The sequence below is a fragment of the Thermobia domestica genome, chromosome 13 (genome assembly GCF_964235325.1).
Source record: "Thermobia domestica chromosome 13, izTheDome1.hap1.1, whole genome shotgun sequence".
Classification (NCBI taxonomy): Eukaryota; Metazoa; Arthropoda; class Insecta; order Zygentoma; family Lepismatidae; genus Thermobia; species Thermobia domestica.
In genome coordinates, this window is record NC_137466.1 from 84381066 (window position 1) to 84401255 (window position 20190).

Sequence of the window (20190 nt, forward strand, 5' to 3'; positions counted from 1 at the left end):
CTTGGATTATTAGTGTAGATCTCCTAATGAAGTAACTAGTGTATAGCTATATATGTTAGGGGAAATCACAATAGAGCAACAAAACTTAGGGGTAACAGAACCAATATTTACAAATGACGTATTTTTTTTCTAGTACTGTTTCATTATATTTTATGACTTGGTAGGAAAAGACTTAGAACTTTCGAGTCTTGACGTAGGAGTTGAGCTTGAATTAAACATCGGCCATAAACACTTAATCTACTTTCCTTTTACCATTTTTTAAAGAAAATAATAGCACAATAGTTCAACGTTCAACGTAAGCCAAAAATCATTAATGCAGCTGTACTGATCGAAGCTTTATAAGGCATATTAAAGTTACGATTTATTATATTAATGGTCGATTTCCTTGTGAAGTTTTCGGTTATTCAGATAATAAATTAGAAGTCGAACATGTAGCTATCCATCGGTATAGCTGCATCAGTGCATCTGTCTTTACATATTATTGTACCATTTAAAAGATCATAAACCCGATATATATACACTGAAAACTATATATCTATATCTATCTATCTATCTATCTATATATATATATATATATATATATATATATATATATATATATATATATATACACGTATGTTGAAGCTATGCGTGAAGATACAACATATATAGGCCTATATTACAGATTGAATTGAGAACCACCTTCTCCTTTACTCAGCTTAAGAAGATTAATGATTTTTTTAATCTATAACACAAACTTAAGCTGATCTTAGCATTACTTTGACTTAACAATAGAACGAACCTATAATATTTTTGTACCATGTATTTATAAATCTCTGCTGATATATATAGTTTGAAAACTGTTTGTGGCAATGTTAAATCGAAGATCTTAATTCATACTAGATGTATGTACAGGGCCTTTTTAACCTCCCCGGCGCCCTAGGCACTTCAAATTGTTACGCTCCCCACTATTTCCAGAGCACCCCCTCATTCAGTTATTACTTTGCCAGTTTTGGTTCGGGAGAGATTTTCACATAACTCTCCTACTCTTTTCCCTTTCTTTGCTTTTGCTCTTTGGAGAGTCTTTCCATTATCTAAATGGACGGAGGTTGCATTTATAGGTTGCTAGTAAATTATTATAATCAAAACGTGCATAAGAAATCATTTTTACAGTGCAGGGTTTTGTCTGCTAATAGCAGAACACACGTATCTTTCCTAATATTAGTACAGTTAATAGTTTGTTTTCACCTCCCCCCCCCCAGTTATCCTTAGACAACTGTCCTTAAGTACTCTTATTTATCAAGTAATATAAATCTCTACTTTCAGTTAACAAAAGTAAATTGATACGTATCATATTTACTTTAGCCGCCGAGATCTAGTTTGTTTGTAACCAGGTAGCTCAACTGGAACGAAAATGACGTTTTCTGCACCAGCGTATTTTATTTTTTTCCCTGTTTTTTATCCCTCCAATTTTTTGCGCCCCCAAATATTTTGCACCTTAGGCACGTACCTAGCGTGCCTAAGCGGAAAAGCAGCCCTGTGTATATATCCTTTTAAGGATTTTTGATTGTATAGGCGATCTGAATTTTTTTAAAGTGATACGTAGCTTAGCAACGGAGTATTCATTTCTGGTACGAAGGATCCCAATTTGAAACCATTGTATGTTAGATGATGATTATAACTCGTAGTTTCTAATATCAATAAGGTAATATTATTCCTTCCCATCATCATTCCACATTTTTGTTCTCTTTCTTTCCACCATTTCTCCAATTCCTTTTATCATCATTCTTTTCGTTTAAAATTCATCTGTCGTAGCTTACAGGTGGTAATAGTGAGACTTATTGGCAACTCAATTTCGTCAATGTTTGTTGAAGAAAATAGCATATTCTTATTATTGAGTTTAACGCCTCATGAATTTGCACCGAGACTAAGGAAGGCGATGATAATGGTAATGAACGAAATTATGGAATGAAGAAAGTTGGAGGAAAAATTGTGAATTCCGAGAAAACTCGTGCACACGGTGTTTTTTTTTTTTTTTAAACCACAAACCCCACTTAGGGAGAGCTAGGATAGAATTAGGGACTCCACACATCAGAGCTACCTCCACCTACTACCGAGCCATCGCGGCGTTTGTTAATATTATTAGTAGTAGTAGTACAGTATTAAAGGTACTGTACATGTATAGCAACCACCGTTTAATTCTGGGTATGCGTAAAAGTGCTTATTAGGAAGACGTTAGATTCCTTTCGCCACAGCTGACTCTAATGGGTTGCCTTTATATACACTCATGGAAGTTTTCTTTCTCTTTCCCTTTTTTAGGTCCCCTGAGGCGTCTTCTCGAATAACCTCTTGGTACTTACTTCTTAATTCGTCAATGTCATTTGAAGCAATAATCGTTTATTTTGTGCATTTGATTAGCCCACTTCCCATCTGTTGTGCAACATAGTACGTAGTGCGTTGAACTTTTGGCGTTGTGAATAGATTTTTGCCTCGGAATCAAGGAAGTAAAGAAATATTTATTTTTTCTTTGTATAAAACAAAGCAAAAACAAAGTACACGTGGTGGTGACAAATAAATTGTCATGATAAATGATCTTATACTATTCTCCCGTCCTCCATTCCTTCTGCAAGTCAGTCACCGGTTGATTATTGCTACATAAGTGGGTTTTTATTGTACAAGTAATTAGCATTTATGTGTGGCGCAGTTATCGCCCCATATGTTAATTAAAACTGTAAAATTCGTATTGGTAATTAGATGATGTTCACATCGGCTTGACTTTTAAGTGATCGACTAATGAGCTGCAACCCAAATACAAAGGTGCCCTATGGAAAGTTCCTCAGAATAAACTTCTGCCATCATGATTTACCACAATTTCTGTCAACTAATTCTGGAACATTTTTATTAATGGCATAACTAGAATTTGGAAGAAAATCCTAATGTATATAATATGAATATAAATATATTATGAGAGATATTCAATAAGTTATCTTACCTGAACATGTAAAAGAAATATCTTCGCCTTAAGTGACCATATTTCTTCGGAATAAAAGAAATCTTGGCTCTCGGGAAACCCTCATTATAGCTTCCTTGTCTATTTTATCCTCAGTAAATGATCACAGATATTCAGGTGTCGAGACAAAAAATAAATTAGAACTAGGTCTGCGGTATAGGGTAAATCGGTAAGCCACATTTCCTGGTAGCAGCCCGTGATTTGCATGAATTGTATGCAGACGCGTTGTGGATCTACTGTCGGATATACTCTTGTTTGGTTTCAAGATCATGATTGTGGCTCTGCAGCTCTTTCAATTCAAGCGCTTAGTGCTGACTACTTTGTAATTGCCACTGTTGTATGACAAGACATGTACTTGGCTGCACATGTATACTCAACTACTGCAATGGAAACATATCCCGAGGTAAATAACTTATTGAACGCTCCTTATATATAATTGATATCAATAAACAAGCCAATGCAAATATCCAACTATTTGGCTGTACAAAAATCATATGAATAAAGAAATAAATATGATAGAATGACAGATACTATTTGTTCCTGGCTTTTTACAAACGTACTTGAATGTGAGTTCGATCTCTCAGTTTAAAAAGGTAAGAAATAGGTGTAAATGGGGAACATCTGACTCATTTTAGTTTTGCTGTTAACATCGTTCTCTTCGCAAACAATAACGCAAATCTGTAATATATGATAGAATAACTTAATTTGAAGAGCAAAGAAGTTGTTTTGAAAATGATTATGGAAAAGGCTAAGATGATATTGAACAATTTTACAAGGATGTAATTGATTAAAGTTGAAAATGTGAAATTAAAATGAGTGAATACCTATATCTTTCTGGCACAGAAGATATTCATGGATGGAAACATGGAAGAAGAAATTTAACAGAGTATTAAGCTAGGGTAAAGTGCATTCGGAAGGAACAGCTTCATTTTGAAAAGTTAAAATCCCAAACTGCGGAAACGTAAAATTTTCAATGCATGTTTTCTGCCTGTTTCAACATGTGAATCGGGGACGTGGACACTGATCAGTAACACTCCTTGAACAAAATCAGACATTCACCATCTGATGTAAAAATTCGTGAATATAAGTAATTCTTGTGTGGATAACAGAAGTAAAAAAAAAAGACCTAGGAAACGCCCTCATACAAGCAGAAAATGGTAGGATTATTAATCTTTTATTACAATAATTAATGACAAAAATTTGTAAATATTAAAACCTATCGTACCCGGGTACGAGGTAGGTTTAGTTGATATGTTAAAATGTAATGTATAGCATTCATTAGTAATTAGTCAATGATTTATTTATATATCTCTACCACCACTCCAATACTTCCATGCTTCTTAAGAACATTGCGATTAGACATCGGAGACATGATTTAATATATAGAAGTTTATATTATACAAGTACCGTAATTTGTAAACTTTAAACACCTCCCACTACAAAAGTATGGATAAATGTCTGATTAATGATAGATTGTTATCAACATATTTAAATACCACTGAAATATATTTTAAATGTGTTACTGCTATTATATATATATATATTTAATGTAACTTGTTGAAAACTATTTTTTTAATCAGCTTGTCGATAATGGTGACATAAGCTATTTAATTGAATATTCTCTAATGCCCGATAAGATTACTTCTCAGAAACACAGGAGTCTGCAAATATTACAAATGAAAAGGACTGGTATTCCTAATATGTGCTTTGGAAGTAACTTTGCTGAACTCAGTTCTTTTATGAATTAGAATTTAAAAGTTTTAATGAGGGCTAAATCAATTAGAATACCGAAATAATTTAAACATATTTGCTCATACATAGCCCACTCTTTCCTGTGAATTTAGGATTGAACAACTGTATTCCATATATATATATATATATATATATATATATATATATATATATATATATATATATATATATATATATATATATATATATATATATATATATATATATATTAAATAAAATTTATTTTCAGTGGTCATATCTAAATGTTTGTTCCTGAAATATATTTGCCAATTTAGTAATTTTTCCTATGTATATGTTATGTAGATTATTATTATTATTATTATTATTATTATTATTATTATTATTATTATTATTATTATTATTATTATTATTATTATTATTATTATTATTATTATTATTGACTGTCGTGGTATGTCTGTAAACGATTGAAATTCTAATTCTAATTCACCTGCAAACTATATAGCATAGTATGGACACGATAAAAACTATTGAGAAATAACCTGATCAAATTTTCGAGTTTTAATGACTAATTATAAATTTATTTGTGTCATCTAAAGATCTTGGAACAGGAGTACAGAAAATTTCATGTATAAAACTAAATCTTGTTTCAAATCGCGTGTACTTGTGGAAGAGTTACTGGGCTCCATAAAATTTACTATACAGAGATATTTATTTCGGTAATTTTTCAGTTTAGATTTTAATAAACCATTTGAGGGAATTATATGTTTTAAAAAATAGTTTTATGTGCTATTTAAAGATGACGAATCTTTGTTAAATACAAATATATGAAAAACATAGTCACTAGATGAATTTCTTGATAGCACTTGGTTGAGGCAATCACAAATACACCCATGAATACGTTAATATTGCTGCATGTGGCTTAAATTAAAGTTGTTGCATTTTGGTATTATTGTAATTCCCTAGTTTTGTTCATGAGCTAGTACTAGTGAGATGTTGAAGACTAGAAAGAGTAAAAACAGCAGCCCAACCTCAAAATAATAATAATAATAATAATAATAATAATAATAATAATAATAATAATAATAATAATAATAATAATAATAATAATAATAATAATACTCGATACTGGTATTTTTATTATTATTTCTATTATAACTTTAAATATAAAGGGTCTTATTGTAGGAACAATGCTAATCAATAAAACCACAAACTGAGAAAACAGTTACCTGCTGAACCAATTAATTTCAAATTTGCAGAGTAATTTGTGTTGCATACGAGACAAGAAAGAGGTTATCTCGTCTCGGAAAGATATTATGAAAAGATACCTTGTCTCGGAAAATGTTTCTCTTCAATGCTATAATTAAATATCGACTTTACTCTAAAATCGATGTCTATACACTAATCAGCAAACTAGTCCGAATGGTGAAAGCAAAAATTCGTTTCGCCGCATAGTGTCGCTACTCTCGGTAGTGAACGTAAATTTTCCGGAGCTAAATTTCTCGTTTTCTTCTAATACAAATGCTGTTGGATCTCCTAACAACAATAAATAGTTATGTACAGTCTTGGTAAAAAAAAAATCTTGATTTGAAAGTCAATATTGTGGCATCTGTACGTAGGAAATTTTGATCTTAATTTTTCTTAACAAGACTGTACATAGTAATTTAAACATACTTCATTCGAAATTTTCTGATTATAAATTAAGTTAGCATTGACTACATATGTAAAGTGTGGGATTTATAGTTTTGAATTATTTTTTTTTAGAGAGAGAGAGAGAGAGAATTGGGGACTTTTACTGGTTTAGATAAATGTTTAATACCTTATTTTGTAAATGTATATAATAGTCAGTAAGTAATTATAGCATTATTTTAAAATGTATTTTTTATTTATTTGCAGGGGCGCATGCCATTCATGCGCACTATGAGCATGGAGCAGAGATGGCAGGACTTAGCAAATCTCTTGAGTTTGCCTGCTACAGATGCTTCTGGCATCTCTCATTCGTTTGCACATCACCATCATCATCATCATCACAACTTCACAGGGAGTACAGCAACCTCATACACACCAGATAACACGAGAGGAGTTTTACTACATAATGCAACTTTAGCTCCTCCTATGGGTGATTTAAATGCAACGAGTCCTTATCCTAATGTCACCATGGGTAAGCAGTAAGATAATTATACTCATTATATGATACTGGATTTTATTTTTTGTAGTCACTGTAATTGAGTGAGTTTGGAACTTTGTTGGGATATATGAGGTAATTCATTAGACCACTATGACCACGAAACGTCTAACTTGATTGATCAATCACCCAGTTAAGTTTTGCTTCTCATAATCATGGTAATTTAACGAATTTTGAAATTTGTTATATGATTCGGCAGACTACCGTGACTATAAAAAGTAGAACTTAAGTCTAGCGAATTTTGAAACTTGATGGACATTAATAACAGATTCGTTCAACATTTTTTTTACTTGCAATCAGTGGCGTACGCAACGGATTGGGGTCCTGGGTTTTAACCCCTTCCCAGAACAAGATGTCATGAAAAAATTAACATTTACTATATTAAGATATATAGAGTGTCCTAAAATAGGTATATACCCCTGCATTGATGAAGTATAACATTCTAGGTTATAGGTTTATTTGCTTCGGCTCTTCCAAGCTTAAGATATAAGTAAAAACACATTAAGAACAAATAATAAAGAAACTAAGTCTACCTAATGGATAACAATAAGAAATTATATAAAATGCAATGAGCTGATCAGTACGGTTCTGTATACCTACTTTTGGGCCAACCTGTATGTTTTTAAAAATCATTAAACGAAACAAAATGAAATGAAATCCGTTTAACGTCCCATGATTATGCCCGTTAGGCTAAGGGAGACGGATGATTAAGGCAAGTGAATGATGATGAAATAATTGGTGGAATGAGAATGTGGGTGTCAACGGAAGTGCCCCGAGAAAACACACGGAACGATGTTTGCCACAAACTTACTTGGCTGGGAATCGAACGAGGAGTCCCAAGAACCAGAAGTAAGCGTTCTACTACTGAGTCTCCGTGCACTCGTGTAACAACATGAACTTGGAAATTTAAGCACCTCTCCCTTGAAGAAATTCTGCGTATGTCACTGCTTGCAATATTCATTGTACTAATATATGTGGTATGTAGTGAGTAGAAGAAACGATTGTTATTCCAGAAGGTGTTTAGATCTCCAAAGGACAAAAGCAGTGTTTTTAATTCATGAACAAACAATAATTCAATTCTAGGAATTTAGTAATGGGTCACTTACGACAATAAACGAATTGTATAGGCAGAGGTCATATACCTTGGTATTGATATGTAACTCAAATTTCCCTGACACATATTGCGTATTTGAGGATGAATTAATGATATTTTTCCAATCGCTCATGTTTCTGCTACGTTTCTTCTTTCCTGATTCATTGCTGAACAGTTAAAAAAATAAAAAATAAACCAAGAGGAGTTTTGCAAAATGACCAGAAGTTAGAAGTAGGATGAAAGTTTTTTTTTTCTTCTACGACTTCTGAGGTCCAGAATCTAATATCATTATTTTAAGTCCAGGAGTATGAAAGCCGAATGTGTTATTGAGTTTTCCACATAAAGTAATTTTGTTTTGCTAGACAGATGTGAAAAAGTTTGGTTGAAACCAGTACAACATATTCTTCGGATAAGAGAAAATGGCTTATTCTTTTGTTTGGGATTTAACGTTCGTTTGTCAGCAGTGAAGCTAGATGAAATATGTACTTATAATTTAATGATAACCCCAAGGGTTACGTGTAGTAGATTTGTTTAGTAACCGTGTCCAAATACTATTGCTAAAACAGAAAATAGTGTTACAATGCTATGTATTAAAATGAAAAGCATTTTTCATAACTTGAATGGTAACATATAGTCAAACAGATTTGGGAGGAAACTGTAAATGTGGCATAAAGATTTTGTAATTTTTTATTATGAAATGGAATGTCCTTTTTTCTCTGATTCCGAGCGATGCCACCGTGGCATCCTTGAGCAATTCACAGTATGACGTCATGAATGGCGTCACTGTTTCACCTATCTAATCTAGGTATTAAATGGAGATGGATAAGTTAAAACCTCTATAACTCAGCAACCATACACAGTAGGAACATAATTCTTGCCAGGCTACATGTAGTCGGACCTTTTCACAGTTTGGAACATTTTGGTGGCCATTGCTGGTGACGATACAGTGACGTCACAATTTTGAAAAATTTTCATTGAAAAATGTACTTTAATAATCCGCTATGAACAAAATATATCCCAAGTGTAAAATTTTTGAAGTCTATACCAAGCCAAAGAAATTAATGCCTCATAAAATTACTATCCAAACTAAGGTGTGTTTGGCGCAGAGTTCAACATTTTTAATGAATAATAGCAATAAATTATTTTCTAGCGCTTCATTATTATTATTATTATTCCTGTTTTTAGCGCTTTTGTTAAAATCGGTCAATATTGTTATTTTTTAAAAAAAGGTTTTTATTTTCTTAATGCGTTTTCGAAGCCAGTTATTTTTCCTTTGTTTAATTTTATCATTTTTTCGTTACTCCAGTAGTTTAGTTAGATATCTAAACTGAACCTAGGATAGTTTATAGAATTGTAGAATTCTTCCTCTAAAATAGTAAAATTTTAATTTAAAGTCAGTCTATGCGTTACGAATAATACGCGAACGTACACATGGTATTAGCATTGTCAACTGTTTAGAAGTTTCGAAGTCTAACTCCAAAGGCTGTAATCAGATCCTGATAAAATGTATGTGGATTATACTAAAACGTATATTATTTTTTAAAAAAATTAAGAGAGAATAAACAAATCTGGTCATCTATGTTGAAGTTATGCGTAGGACGTAAACCAATTATGTTATGAATAAAGATACAGAGAAATGGAAAGAGAGAAAGTTTTTGGAAATAATTGGTTTTTAATCAGATTTTTTTTTCAATCGCACCAGTCGTCTGGTCTCAACTTTGGTAATATGCCATATATTAAATGAAAAACAACGTTACCAGTCCATCAGTTTGTTTCCTTGGGCCTTTACCACATCAAGAAGAATCATTATTGGGGACAAATTGGAGGTTTCTGCACACAACAGTACATGTCTACGCTTAATTCCAACGGCCTGTTGAACTGGAAATGTACTTTTCCATTTTACACAGGATGCCTTACCAGTGTGTATCCTAAAGGGATGGTGCAATGAAAAAAAATCCGTAATTTTAGATTGAAAACAACCTTTTTCTAATAACTTTTCTCTCTTTCCATTATTATTATTATTATTATTATTATTATTATTATTATTATTATTATTATTATTATTATTATTATTATTATTATTATTATTTTGCACGGGGGGTATTTTTATTCATGGCGAAGATGGTATATAGCTCCTGACTTTTATATACCCTATATATCTTTATAGTTTCCTTTAGTTTGATACGATTTCATTAAATATTTTGTTAATAGCGAATTATTAAGGTGCATTTTCTAAATGAAAATTTTTCAAAATTGTGACGTCACTGTATTGTCATCATACCAGTAATAGCCACCAAAATGTTACAAATTGTGGAAACGTCCAACTACATATAGCTTAGGAAAAATTCCTCCTGTGTATGGTTACTGAGTTATAGAGATTTTAACGTATCTATTACCGTTTAATACGTAGATTAGATAGGTGAAACAGTGATGTCATATATAACGTCATACTGAGAATTGCCCAAGGTGGCATACTTGGAATTGAAAAAGAGGACATTCCATTTCATAATCAAAAGCAAAGAAGAAACTTTATAGCACATGTTATGGTATAGCATATTTTACCATTGCTTTCTTCTCGACTCATAGATGTACAGTTGTGGGCTATGGATTTGTTATTTTGGAAGAGGTTCCTAGTTGTCTCGGTGCAGAAACAGAAAAGAAAATTGTTCTTCTTCGCGAATAACACATGTGCATTCTGTTCGTGTGGCCTCAGGGTCGATTTCCGGATGAAATACCTCCCTCGAATATAAAATCAAATAGTTCATCCTACCATCTCATTTTAAACAGTAGATCTCGTATCATATAGTCTCTGTATTGAAAAGAGACGTTAAATTGATGTCCTAATATAAGTAAGGGAACTCAGCAGAAGCAAATAAGAGTCCTTGTCCTTTAAAAAGAAATAGTAGCATCTGTATATTTTTATCCTTCTGCGAACTGGTAATTTGGATTAAACTACATTAGTATTTTATATTCATAATTTCTTCCATGCCATAAATTTTACTTTGTTTTCATTTGTTTTACCTCTTTCATAAGTTAGTTATTTTGAAGTGAATATTTTCTTTTTATTTTCTTCAGTATTTTCTCCTCAGCAGATCATAACGCCATGTCATTGGTCAGTGTTCTGTTTTTCTTTCATTCGAAATGACTGTTTGGACTGCTCTAGCAATAGGGATCTATTCCGTAATAAACCTTCCATTACAAATTCTTTCATATCTGTAACTCTGTTTTCACTCATTCGACTTGGTCACGTGGCTAATCAACTTTCTGCAGTTTCTGCTAAATCGAATGGACAAGGCCAAATCTAACCATTGGATTCTGTTGAATTATTTCAATCAAAATTACGAGTAAGCACCGATTGTCGACTTGCTCTCCTCTGTTCGATTCGAAATCGACCGGCAATATCAAAGATGCCCAAGAGGAGAGCTGTAGCAGCAAGAAACAGAATCATTTATATTAGTGACTTCACGATTTTCTGTATGCATTATATGCCCTTATATGTATTTGCTGTATGTTGGTCCACAGTTCGGCAATTGTTATTTTTAAGGTAGTTGGTTTTATGATCGCTTTTACTGTGGCTTTTCCAGCCATAAAATTTGGTAAAAAGTGTTCCTTATATCCTATGTATTTTTCTCGTACAAATTTAGAAATAATCGTATAACACGAAATAATCGTATAATACAAAATAATATGAAATAATCGCATAATCTCGTATCATTACTTTCAAAAAGAACCATTATTTCCAAAATACCTGTGATCGGAACTCACGTTCTACTTTGCAGTCTCCCAACGAACTTTGTTGGGAACAGTTGTTTTCAGTAGAGGATCTAGCTCATTGTGCTGTTCCACCAGATGAACCAACACCGAAAGGTAGAATCTTTACTGTGTGTTCGTTGGTTCGATCAAAATAGGCGATTTAGTCGAAGCACTGATTATACAGTCAATGTGCCGAAAGTAACGTCAGTTCAATAGTATTGACTAGAAATCAACTAAGTGAAAATGCCCCTTTACTAATTCGATCCCGAGGCTGTTTCTTTCTTTTCTCACCTATTTCTCTTTTGCATCTTTTTCTTCTGCTCGTGAAGGCTTCTTTGTACTGGAAAGAACTAACAATCATGTTACCAGTGAAAAGTACCTACGCGTAGATACATTTCTAATTCCACGTTTACGTAATTTGAGGTCGCGAAATCCAATGAGACAATTTTCAAACATATCCGTACATGGAGTCACAAGAAAAATTACCTCGAAGTTGAGATATTTCTATTTATTTATATCCCAAATTTAAGATCGCTTTTCTAGACACCTCAGATATGCATATGTTTAAAGAGAGTTCGATTGGTTTAAGTGTCCTCAAATTATTTAAAAATGTGGAATCAGAAATGTATCCAAGCGGGGACACTTTTTACTATCGGCGTGATCTTCAATTCTTTAGTCTAATTCATATTGTTTTTTAATTTGTGTTACTTCCTCCTTCTATTTATGACATATTTTTACAGTACTCTAATAATTTTATATTTCAACTAATATTAAGCGTTTACATTCTCTTAATTTCAGGTGGTGCCTCTAATTTAGGTTCTGCTGTTGCAACGTCTATGAACTTAACGAACAGTAGTGAACCAATGGTAGACAATAATTCGCAGGCGGCATTTAAGATAGAGCCTGGTCATGACATGATGTACTATCAGGTACGTGTCCTTATGCTGTAATACTTACTACCTAGGCTATTTTGTCTAATTATTCCTTCTCTGTAATTTGCTTTCTTTTAATCTTTTTAATATTCTGTACTTGTTTCTTTATCTTTTGTTACATATGTAGATATTAGTTTCCAAAATTCGTGAGAATAATCATTATGTGAAACGATATGATATGTGAAAAGATATAAAAGATACAACCTTGAAGCTAGTTTTAAGCCTTCTAGAAACACAAAAAGAATTTTAAGTCATAAAAATCATTTTGCGCACAGAAACAGCCTGAGTGGAATATATCAGCTTTTTAATCTTGTGAAGCTTCCTATATTGGAATGACCAAAATAATTATTGGTTCTAGATTTAAGGAACGTATTAGAGTCGCGGGAGAATAAAGTTGTTTCGGCTTATCAAGCATCTTCAAACTACAAAACATTCAGTAGGAAAGGTACATTGGGCCATTAACCTTGAAAGAAACGTACTTGAAGCTCATTATATTAGGACAAAAAACCCAATTTTAAACACCGGAAAAGGGAACCTTGAAAAGGACTGGAATACGATTATTACAAATTACACAAATAAAAACAAAAATTAACGTTGTTAATACTTTATTATATATTCTTTGGGACATACAGAGTTTATAGACTGAGGATTGAATTTATACATTAATTTGCAACAGTATGTAATGTGGCAACATCATACATGCATGGCTTTGAACTTATTTAGTGTTGGAAGACATATGCAATGTAGTAGAAGATTACAGAAGTAAATACTAAAAAATATATAGAATAATTTCATATAGGGTTAGTGCACGAGAAATTTGTATATATTGTTACTTTACTGATGTTATAACAAAAACTATGTGAAGACCTGCATAGAGAATAGATAGTCTTAAGCCTTAGCATCGACGAAGACTACCTGTGGGAAATACTGAAAATATTAGCTAAAAATACATAAAAAAGAACATTAGTTATATTATTATTATTATTATTATTATTATTATTATTATTATTATTATTATTATTATTATTATTATTATTATACGCTCAATAACGAAGTATAAGTTTCATTACTGTTTTCGACAATAATCACAAATATCAGGGTTCCCACCGGCCTAAAAAAATGAGGGAATTTAAAAAAAAATTGAAACAACTGTGAAATTGTGGAAATTTTAAGTACAGATTTTCACTTCTTAGAACCCATTTCTCTTTTTGCTTTACCCGGTTGTTTATTAGTTATATTTATATAAAATAAATTAGTTTGTTTTGCAAAACTTCTCTACCTACACACACGCTATGTACACTCATGTCCAAAATGATTATCGCATATCTATAACTGTCTTCTTGTAAGAATATAATTAGATAATGATTTTGCAGGGTACTTTTAATACTGATAGTGTGTGTATAATCAGGAAATGTATATTTGTGGTAAATTTCGTAGGAAAAGAATTATAAATACAAAAATTAGAATGATTAAAACAAAATGTTGCTAAATGGACAAGAAAGTTTTATTTTCGTTTTACTGTTCTTATTTACTGCTCTTTTGACACGAAATTTTCCACATACATGTCTTTGCCGATTATACACATACTAACATTATAAGAAATACTGGGCGAATTCTTTATCAAATTATATTCCTACAACAACATATTTATAGACATGCGACAATAATTTTGGACATGAGTGTACATGTATATCTATAGTAGATGAGGATCTCATTGGTGAGGAAATATATAGTTGTTGTTCGACGTTATATGTAGGCCTGGATATTTATAATTCGTGTCCTGAAAAATGTGTAAAAGTCGGAGAAGTCATGCTTGCCAAATAAGTGGTAACTGTGAAATATTTTTTCTCTTTAATTTGTTACGCCATCTGTTCAGCAGCGATTTTTTTCCTTTTGTGTATTACTAATATTTCAATGCTCTATATGACTTTCGTAATACAGTATATTCTAATTCAGAAATTAAATAAATAAATAAATAAATAAAACAATAAAATAAAAAATAAAAGAAAGAAAAAAATATGCTAAAACGACAGAAAAGGTAATTGTAAGTTCAATAGATGATAACTGACTGTAACTAAACTATCTTTAGTGCAAAATTGCACATTGCAGGTACACAATACTAATTTCTGAATAATAAGGAGATTAACTAGACTTCTTGTAAGTTTTCATATATATATATATATAAAAGAAAATACAGAAAAACTAGTTAGTGTACTTTAAAAAATATACAGAATACCTTAAAATTAAAAATAACTATATATGTATTACTTGTTATTTTTAATTTTAAAGTATTTTGTATATTTTCTAAAGTACACTAACCAGTTTTTCTGTATTTCCTTTTTATTAATTTAATGTTTTACAATTGAGAACTAGGTGTACATACCACATATATATAAAAACACAAACATATATAGATTAGATATATTATGCAGTTAGTTGGTCATTTAAAGCTTACATAAACAATTTCTTTTAAATTATCTTGAACTTCAGTGGAAAATGATAATTATATATTATTTGTCTATTACTTGAAAAGAAGACCAACAACAAGAACGTTATTACTATCACAAATTTACAAGAATGTTATTTTTACATCAACATATTTATCGATATTTTGTTGTAACTTCACTACTGAATTTTACAACTGTTCATTACAAAATTCGACAATTCTTTGTTTTATCTAAACAACATATTTCTATGAGATACTAAATTGATTAAAGGTTCGTATCGAGACAATTATAAGACAAGATCATTTATATATTTTGGAAATCTACAGATGGATAACTTTAAGGTTAATATTTAATATAAAATGTGTATTTTCTATGCATAATATTGTTTAAAGTTATTTAAAAATATGTACTCTCTCATACCACTCTCAAATTATCACGAAAAGAATTATTCTGGTAAGAGAAGAATTTGAAATTACTTATATACAATAAGCACAGTAATGATCAAAAGAGACAGGTCGCTCACAGTAGTTTGAATCCTGTACTCGTATCCATAAGCGAAATTAAACTGAACAAATGTTAATATTCTTTATCTGTTTTAAATTATTCCAAAAGTAATTATATTGTATTGTTCGGAACTGTTCAAAAGTATTTTTGACAATCGAGGGATTTCAAACACAATATTTTTAATCTAAGCTTAACAACACAATAGGTAAATCTAGCAAATCCTAAAACTTTTATACTGATAAAAGCAGCAAAACAAAATGAAAAACAAAAAAATGGAAAATATTTGAATGAACATAAAATGGTATTTCAAAAGTCAATTATTAAAATATCCACAGGATTTAAAATGTGAGTAGGAGGTTGTCATGAACTGCCTGTAATATTTTTTAATGTGATGAACCCCTCTTTGCTCTCTACAAGGGAATGTGGTTATCTTTCAGCTACTTAAAAACCTGTTGAGTTATTCAATCTTTTGTCAATTGCTGTAAAAAAGTTTTCCTTAAGGACATTTTGCTTTGATTTTTTTTTTTGGGGGGGGGGGGTTGCTCACAGTGTTTTGCAGCTAGCTACACACTATTAAAAGAGGAAGAATCTGATACCTTAAAGTTTTGTGGAAAGAGTAACAAGTGTTTATGCAGAATGAGTAACGCATATTACTAAGCACATTTCAAAAAGTGAAAAAACTAAAAATGATGCACTATGACTTGTCATGTACTCATTACCCAGCAAAATTTTATATTACACAATGTGACTATATTTAATTTTCTTAGCTTGGTGCAGGAAAACATAAGTAGGATACTACTTTATCGTATCAGACGGATTGTTGGATAATTCTATGAATAAATGTATGGGTAAAACAAGTTTTTCTTGGATCTTCAGTGAAAGAAGCTATTAGTACAATGATATAACGCTCATCTTGAGAACTTAGGTTCACAAAATCGAACCGTGATCATATATTAATATCATGACGGACGAATACCTTGATCGTATAATTTTTCTTGAAGCTTCTCTGTTCCCCTTTTATCTTTCCCCTTTCTTTTATCATTGTTCGCTTTCACTATCAATGTTATAGATTTCTTGTAAGTCATTATTACGATCATCAGTGTTACGGTCCGCAGAAGTTGGTCAAGGAGGTAAGGGGTTCAGCCTTCCATTTTCATATATTTTTAGGTGTTTGTATATAAATCTCAATACAGTAAATGTGTATTTTTACATAATATTTTCCTCAAGGAAAGTATTTAAATCTCAAAATCCTCTTGTGCACATTACTGGTGTCCATAAATCACATTTTCTGATTTTGTTTCTTTAGTTGTTTGACTTGCAATTCAAACTCTTATATTTCCTTTAGAGTGGCGCATATTATACTTTAATTAAAAAGTTTTAGTGCTTTCAAATCAAGGAATAGCATAATGAAATTAAATTTTTACATCAGGGTCTTAAACTAGTAGCTCTAATAAGTGTAGATTTTAAACGTTTAACGCTACTTTGTCTTCGGAAATCTTATAAGTATACGGCGTTCCTCTAACAAAGATTAAAAGAAGTAGAAAATATAATGATTTAATTAATGTAATTATATAGATTTCTAAAGTTAAAAGTGCACTGACTTTTAAATAAATATGTTTTTCTTTTTTTAATGATCACACAAAAGATGGTCTATTTTTATTCGAATATTAGCTTGTTTAGTACATTTAGAGTGTTTTTATTTCATTAGTATTTTGTTTGGTAATTAAGACTATGGTCTTTAAGGGTATTTTCCTTTGATTGTTTCAGAACTCAAGTAATGAGATGAATCAGACGACTGAAGGATTTTTGTCTTCCATTTTAAATGATGAAGATCTTCAGTTAATGGATATGGCGATGAATGAAGGTAATGGTATTTACAACTCTTGATTCTTTTATTCACTAGCCAAATATTACACGTTTGAAATTGCGGTGCTGTTGCAATAGTATCGAAAATACAGTCAAACTTAGAAAACAAAGAATTCATCCAAAATTACAATAACCCTCAATTGTCCATGTATCTTTGATTAATTTTGTCTTCAATGTCCATGCTAAGACAATCATAGCTGACAGATTTAAATTGAGAGGAGATACAAAAAAATTATTGGACTGTTTTCGTGTTAGAATGTTATTGATGTTTTTTTAGAATGTTACAATTGTATGTACGGTGAATTATTCAATAAATACAATACATAATATATACAAATCATAATATACAGTGAACAAAATACTATATATAAAATTAAGAATAATCAAATACTTTTTGAATATTTCTTTAAAATTAAATGAGAGTCAGAATTTGTTGGATACAGTGGCCATTTCTATCCAGACCTAGAGAGTTGACTGAAGAATTTGTCATGTACACTTCTATAATTAAATGACAAACAACGGTGTTTTTATCAGTACTGCTGTGTTTTCTGCTGTGCAGTGTACTGTCCTAACAAGTAGATCAAATATTTGCGCTTTCTGCTTCATTTTTTTAAAATTCAATAAACTTAATGTAAGTGTTATGTTATTATTTATTCCCTTTGAATTACTTGATTATTTATTCCGTTTGAATTACTTGTTTTCTCTTTTTATGGGAATTAGTAATTATATATATATTTTTTAATGTTAGGCATGTATACTATGCGAATGCTGGATAACACTACAACGACAGTGCCTGTGCCAACTACTGAAGAGCGAATGGATGCTTCCAGTGATAGCGCTGTAAGTTCAATGGGATCAGAGAGAGTCCCATCAATATCCGATGGAGAATGGATGGAAACAGGTTCGGATTCTGGTCATAATGGAGAATCGCAGGCTGGATATGGGCTAGATTATCATAACAGGTAAGCTTTCATTGTTTACTAAATCGTGATTTACATTGTGGTAAAATATTCAATTTATTTCGCGGTTTTGTTTTATGGTTACCCTCAGGGAAAAAAAAAATATAGATGCCAGTGCTTTCTCACCTGACATATTTATCAGTGTTGGATTACTTCTCATTGCCAGCAAATATTTAGACTGTAGGAATCTGAAGAATAAAGCACATAAACAAAGAAAGACTAGCTGTGTCGCTGGCACAACACGGTAAAGTGGAGATCGGGAATTTGACTCCCTGCGGTCCAGCAAACAGATACTGTGTTATTCTATTGTTGTTTTGTGTCTACTGCTGCCCAAGCGAATATGAAGCAAAATTTACTTGTTCTGTTAATCATGCTGTTCACAACAACTTGACAATGTGGAATATTATGATGTACTATATAAGAGTTTCAGTTTCCTTACATCATAAATTCATAAATGTCTCCGCGAAAATTATGTTGAATATACTACATAGAACACAAAGCTTGATTAATTTATATTGAGTCGAATTTGAATGTTGGAAATGGAATGTTACCACCACCGATTGTGTTCAATCTGGAGGCTATCTCTACTGACTATTGCCCAGAATCGGAGTTTTCATTGCAGGAAACTGCGTTGCAGCTGGACCATGGATATTTCATCCCACTCCTCTTTATAGGCTTTTCACAGACCGGAGACGGTGCAGTCTTGACGATAGGACAGTCGCCTCTCGAGGAGTCCGAAAGCACAATAGTCCATTGAGCTAGCATCTGGACTTTTGACAGGGATGCCAGAGAAGGGAATTGCCGAAACTCCACTTTCCTGTTCCATATGGCGATAGAATTCCTGCATTACCCTTTTCGTTCAGTTATATGACACGGTTTCAGGACGTCCACATTGCTTTTGCGAAAACCATGAGGCGTAAATCCGTGTGAATGGTGCGGTTAATTATCGCCTGCGATGTGCGGCATTTGCTGACCATCATACACTGTGTAGGGGATTTTCAGAGGTCGCCATATGCCGAACCACACGCAATAGCGTCGGAGTACTCCTCCCGAAGGCCGGTCTCTGGATGCTTACGTCGGTGTGGTGGGAGTAGGATTCTGTACCGCATATTTTCGTATAATACAATTCACAGTGACACGACTTACACGAAAATTGTGTACTTCACACATTTCTGTGATGCGCGACGCCGTGAACTTAACGTCGGAAAGGGTTACAATGAACCCCTCCCACAATCTATTCTGGGTTGTCCATGCACAGTACAATTGCACATTGAGTTCGATTCAATATAACTGAATCATCATCTGTATAGCTTGTTCCTTTTCTCGTTAATTGATCCGAAGTAATATAATGTTCTTTATGAGGGAGTGGCAAAGAGATTTAGTGGCTCCCTTACAGCTCCATCCATGTTTTCTTATTGTGGGATGAAAATCCGAATTTTTATCAAAAATATTTTGCGTTTGTATATATTAATCTTTTTCGAAATACAGAAGGCAGAAAGAAGTAATATGTCAAAAATTTTAAGAAAGGACTTGTTGTGTTCAGTTGAGGAGTTATTTTATTTTATTTTTAATGACCAGTCAATATTGGCTGAATACCTATAAATGCGGGAGCCCCGAACTATTGGCAACGTATTTCAAATTCAGATAGCTGCACTTCCTAATGGCACCTGTGTAGAATAATATATATATATATATATTATCCTCTACTAAACCTCACCATTCTTTACTGACTATTCCGTGTATTGAATTGTG

The 20190-nt window shown here is 32.0% G+C and overlaps 1 protein-coding gene across 6 annotated transcripts in view; it reads left to right on the forward strand.

Moving 5' to 3' along the window:
• The window catches only part of cnc (NFE2 like bZIP transcription factor cap-n-collar), a 546339-nt gene that overhangs the window by 513795 nt on the left and 12354 nt on the right, over positions 1-20190 (forward strand). For all 6 annotated transcript variants that reach the window (XM_081735988.1, XM_081735986.1, XM_081735985.1 and 3 more), the window contains 4 exons: positions 6596-6860; positions 12529-12659; positions 17381-17477; positions 18228-18441. In XM_081735988.1, coding sequence (XP_081592114.1) covers positions 6596-6860; positions 12529-12659; positions 17381-17477; positions 18228-18441 — 707 coding nt within the window. The remainder of the gene's footprint in view (positions 1-6595; positions 6861-12528; positions 12660-17380; positions 17478-18227; positions 18442-20190) is intronic.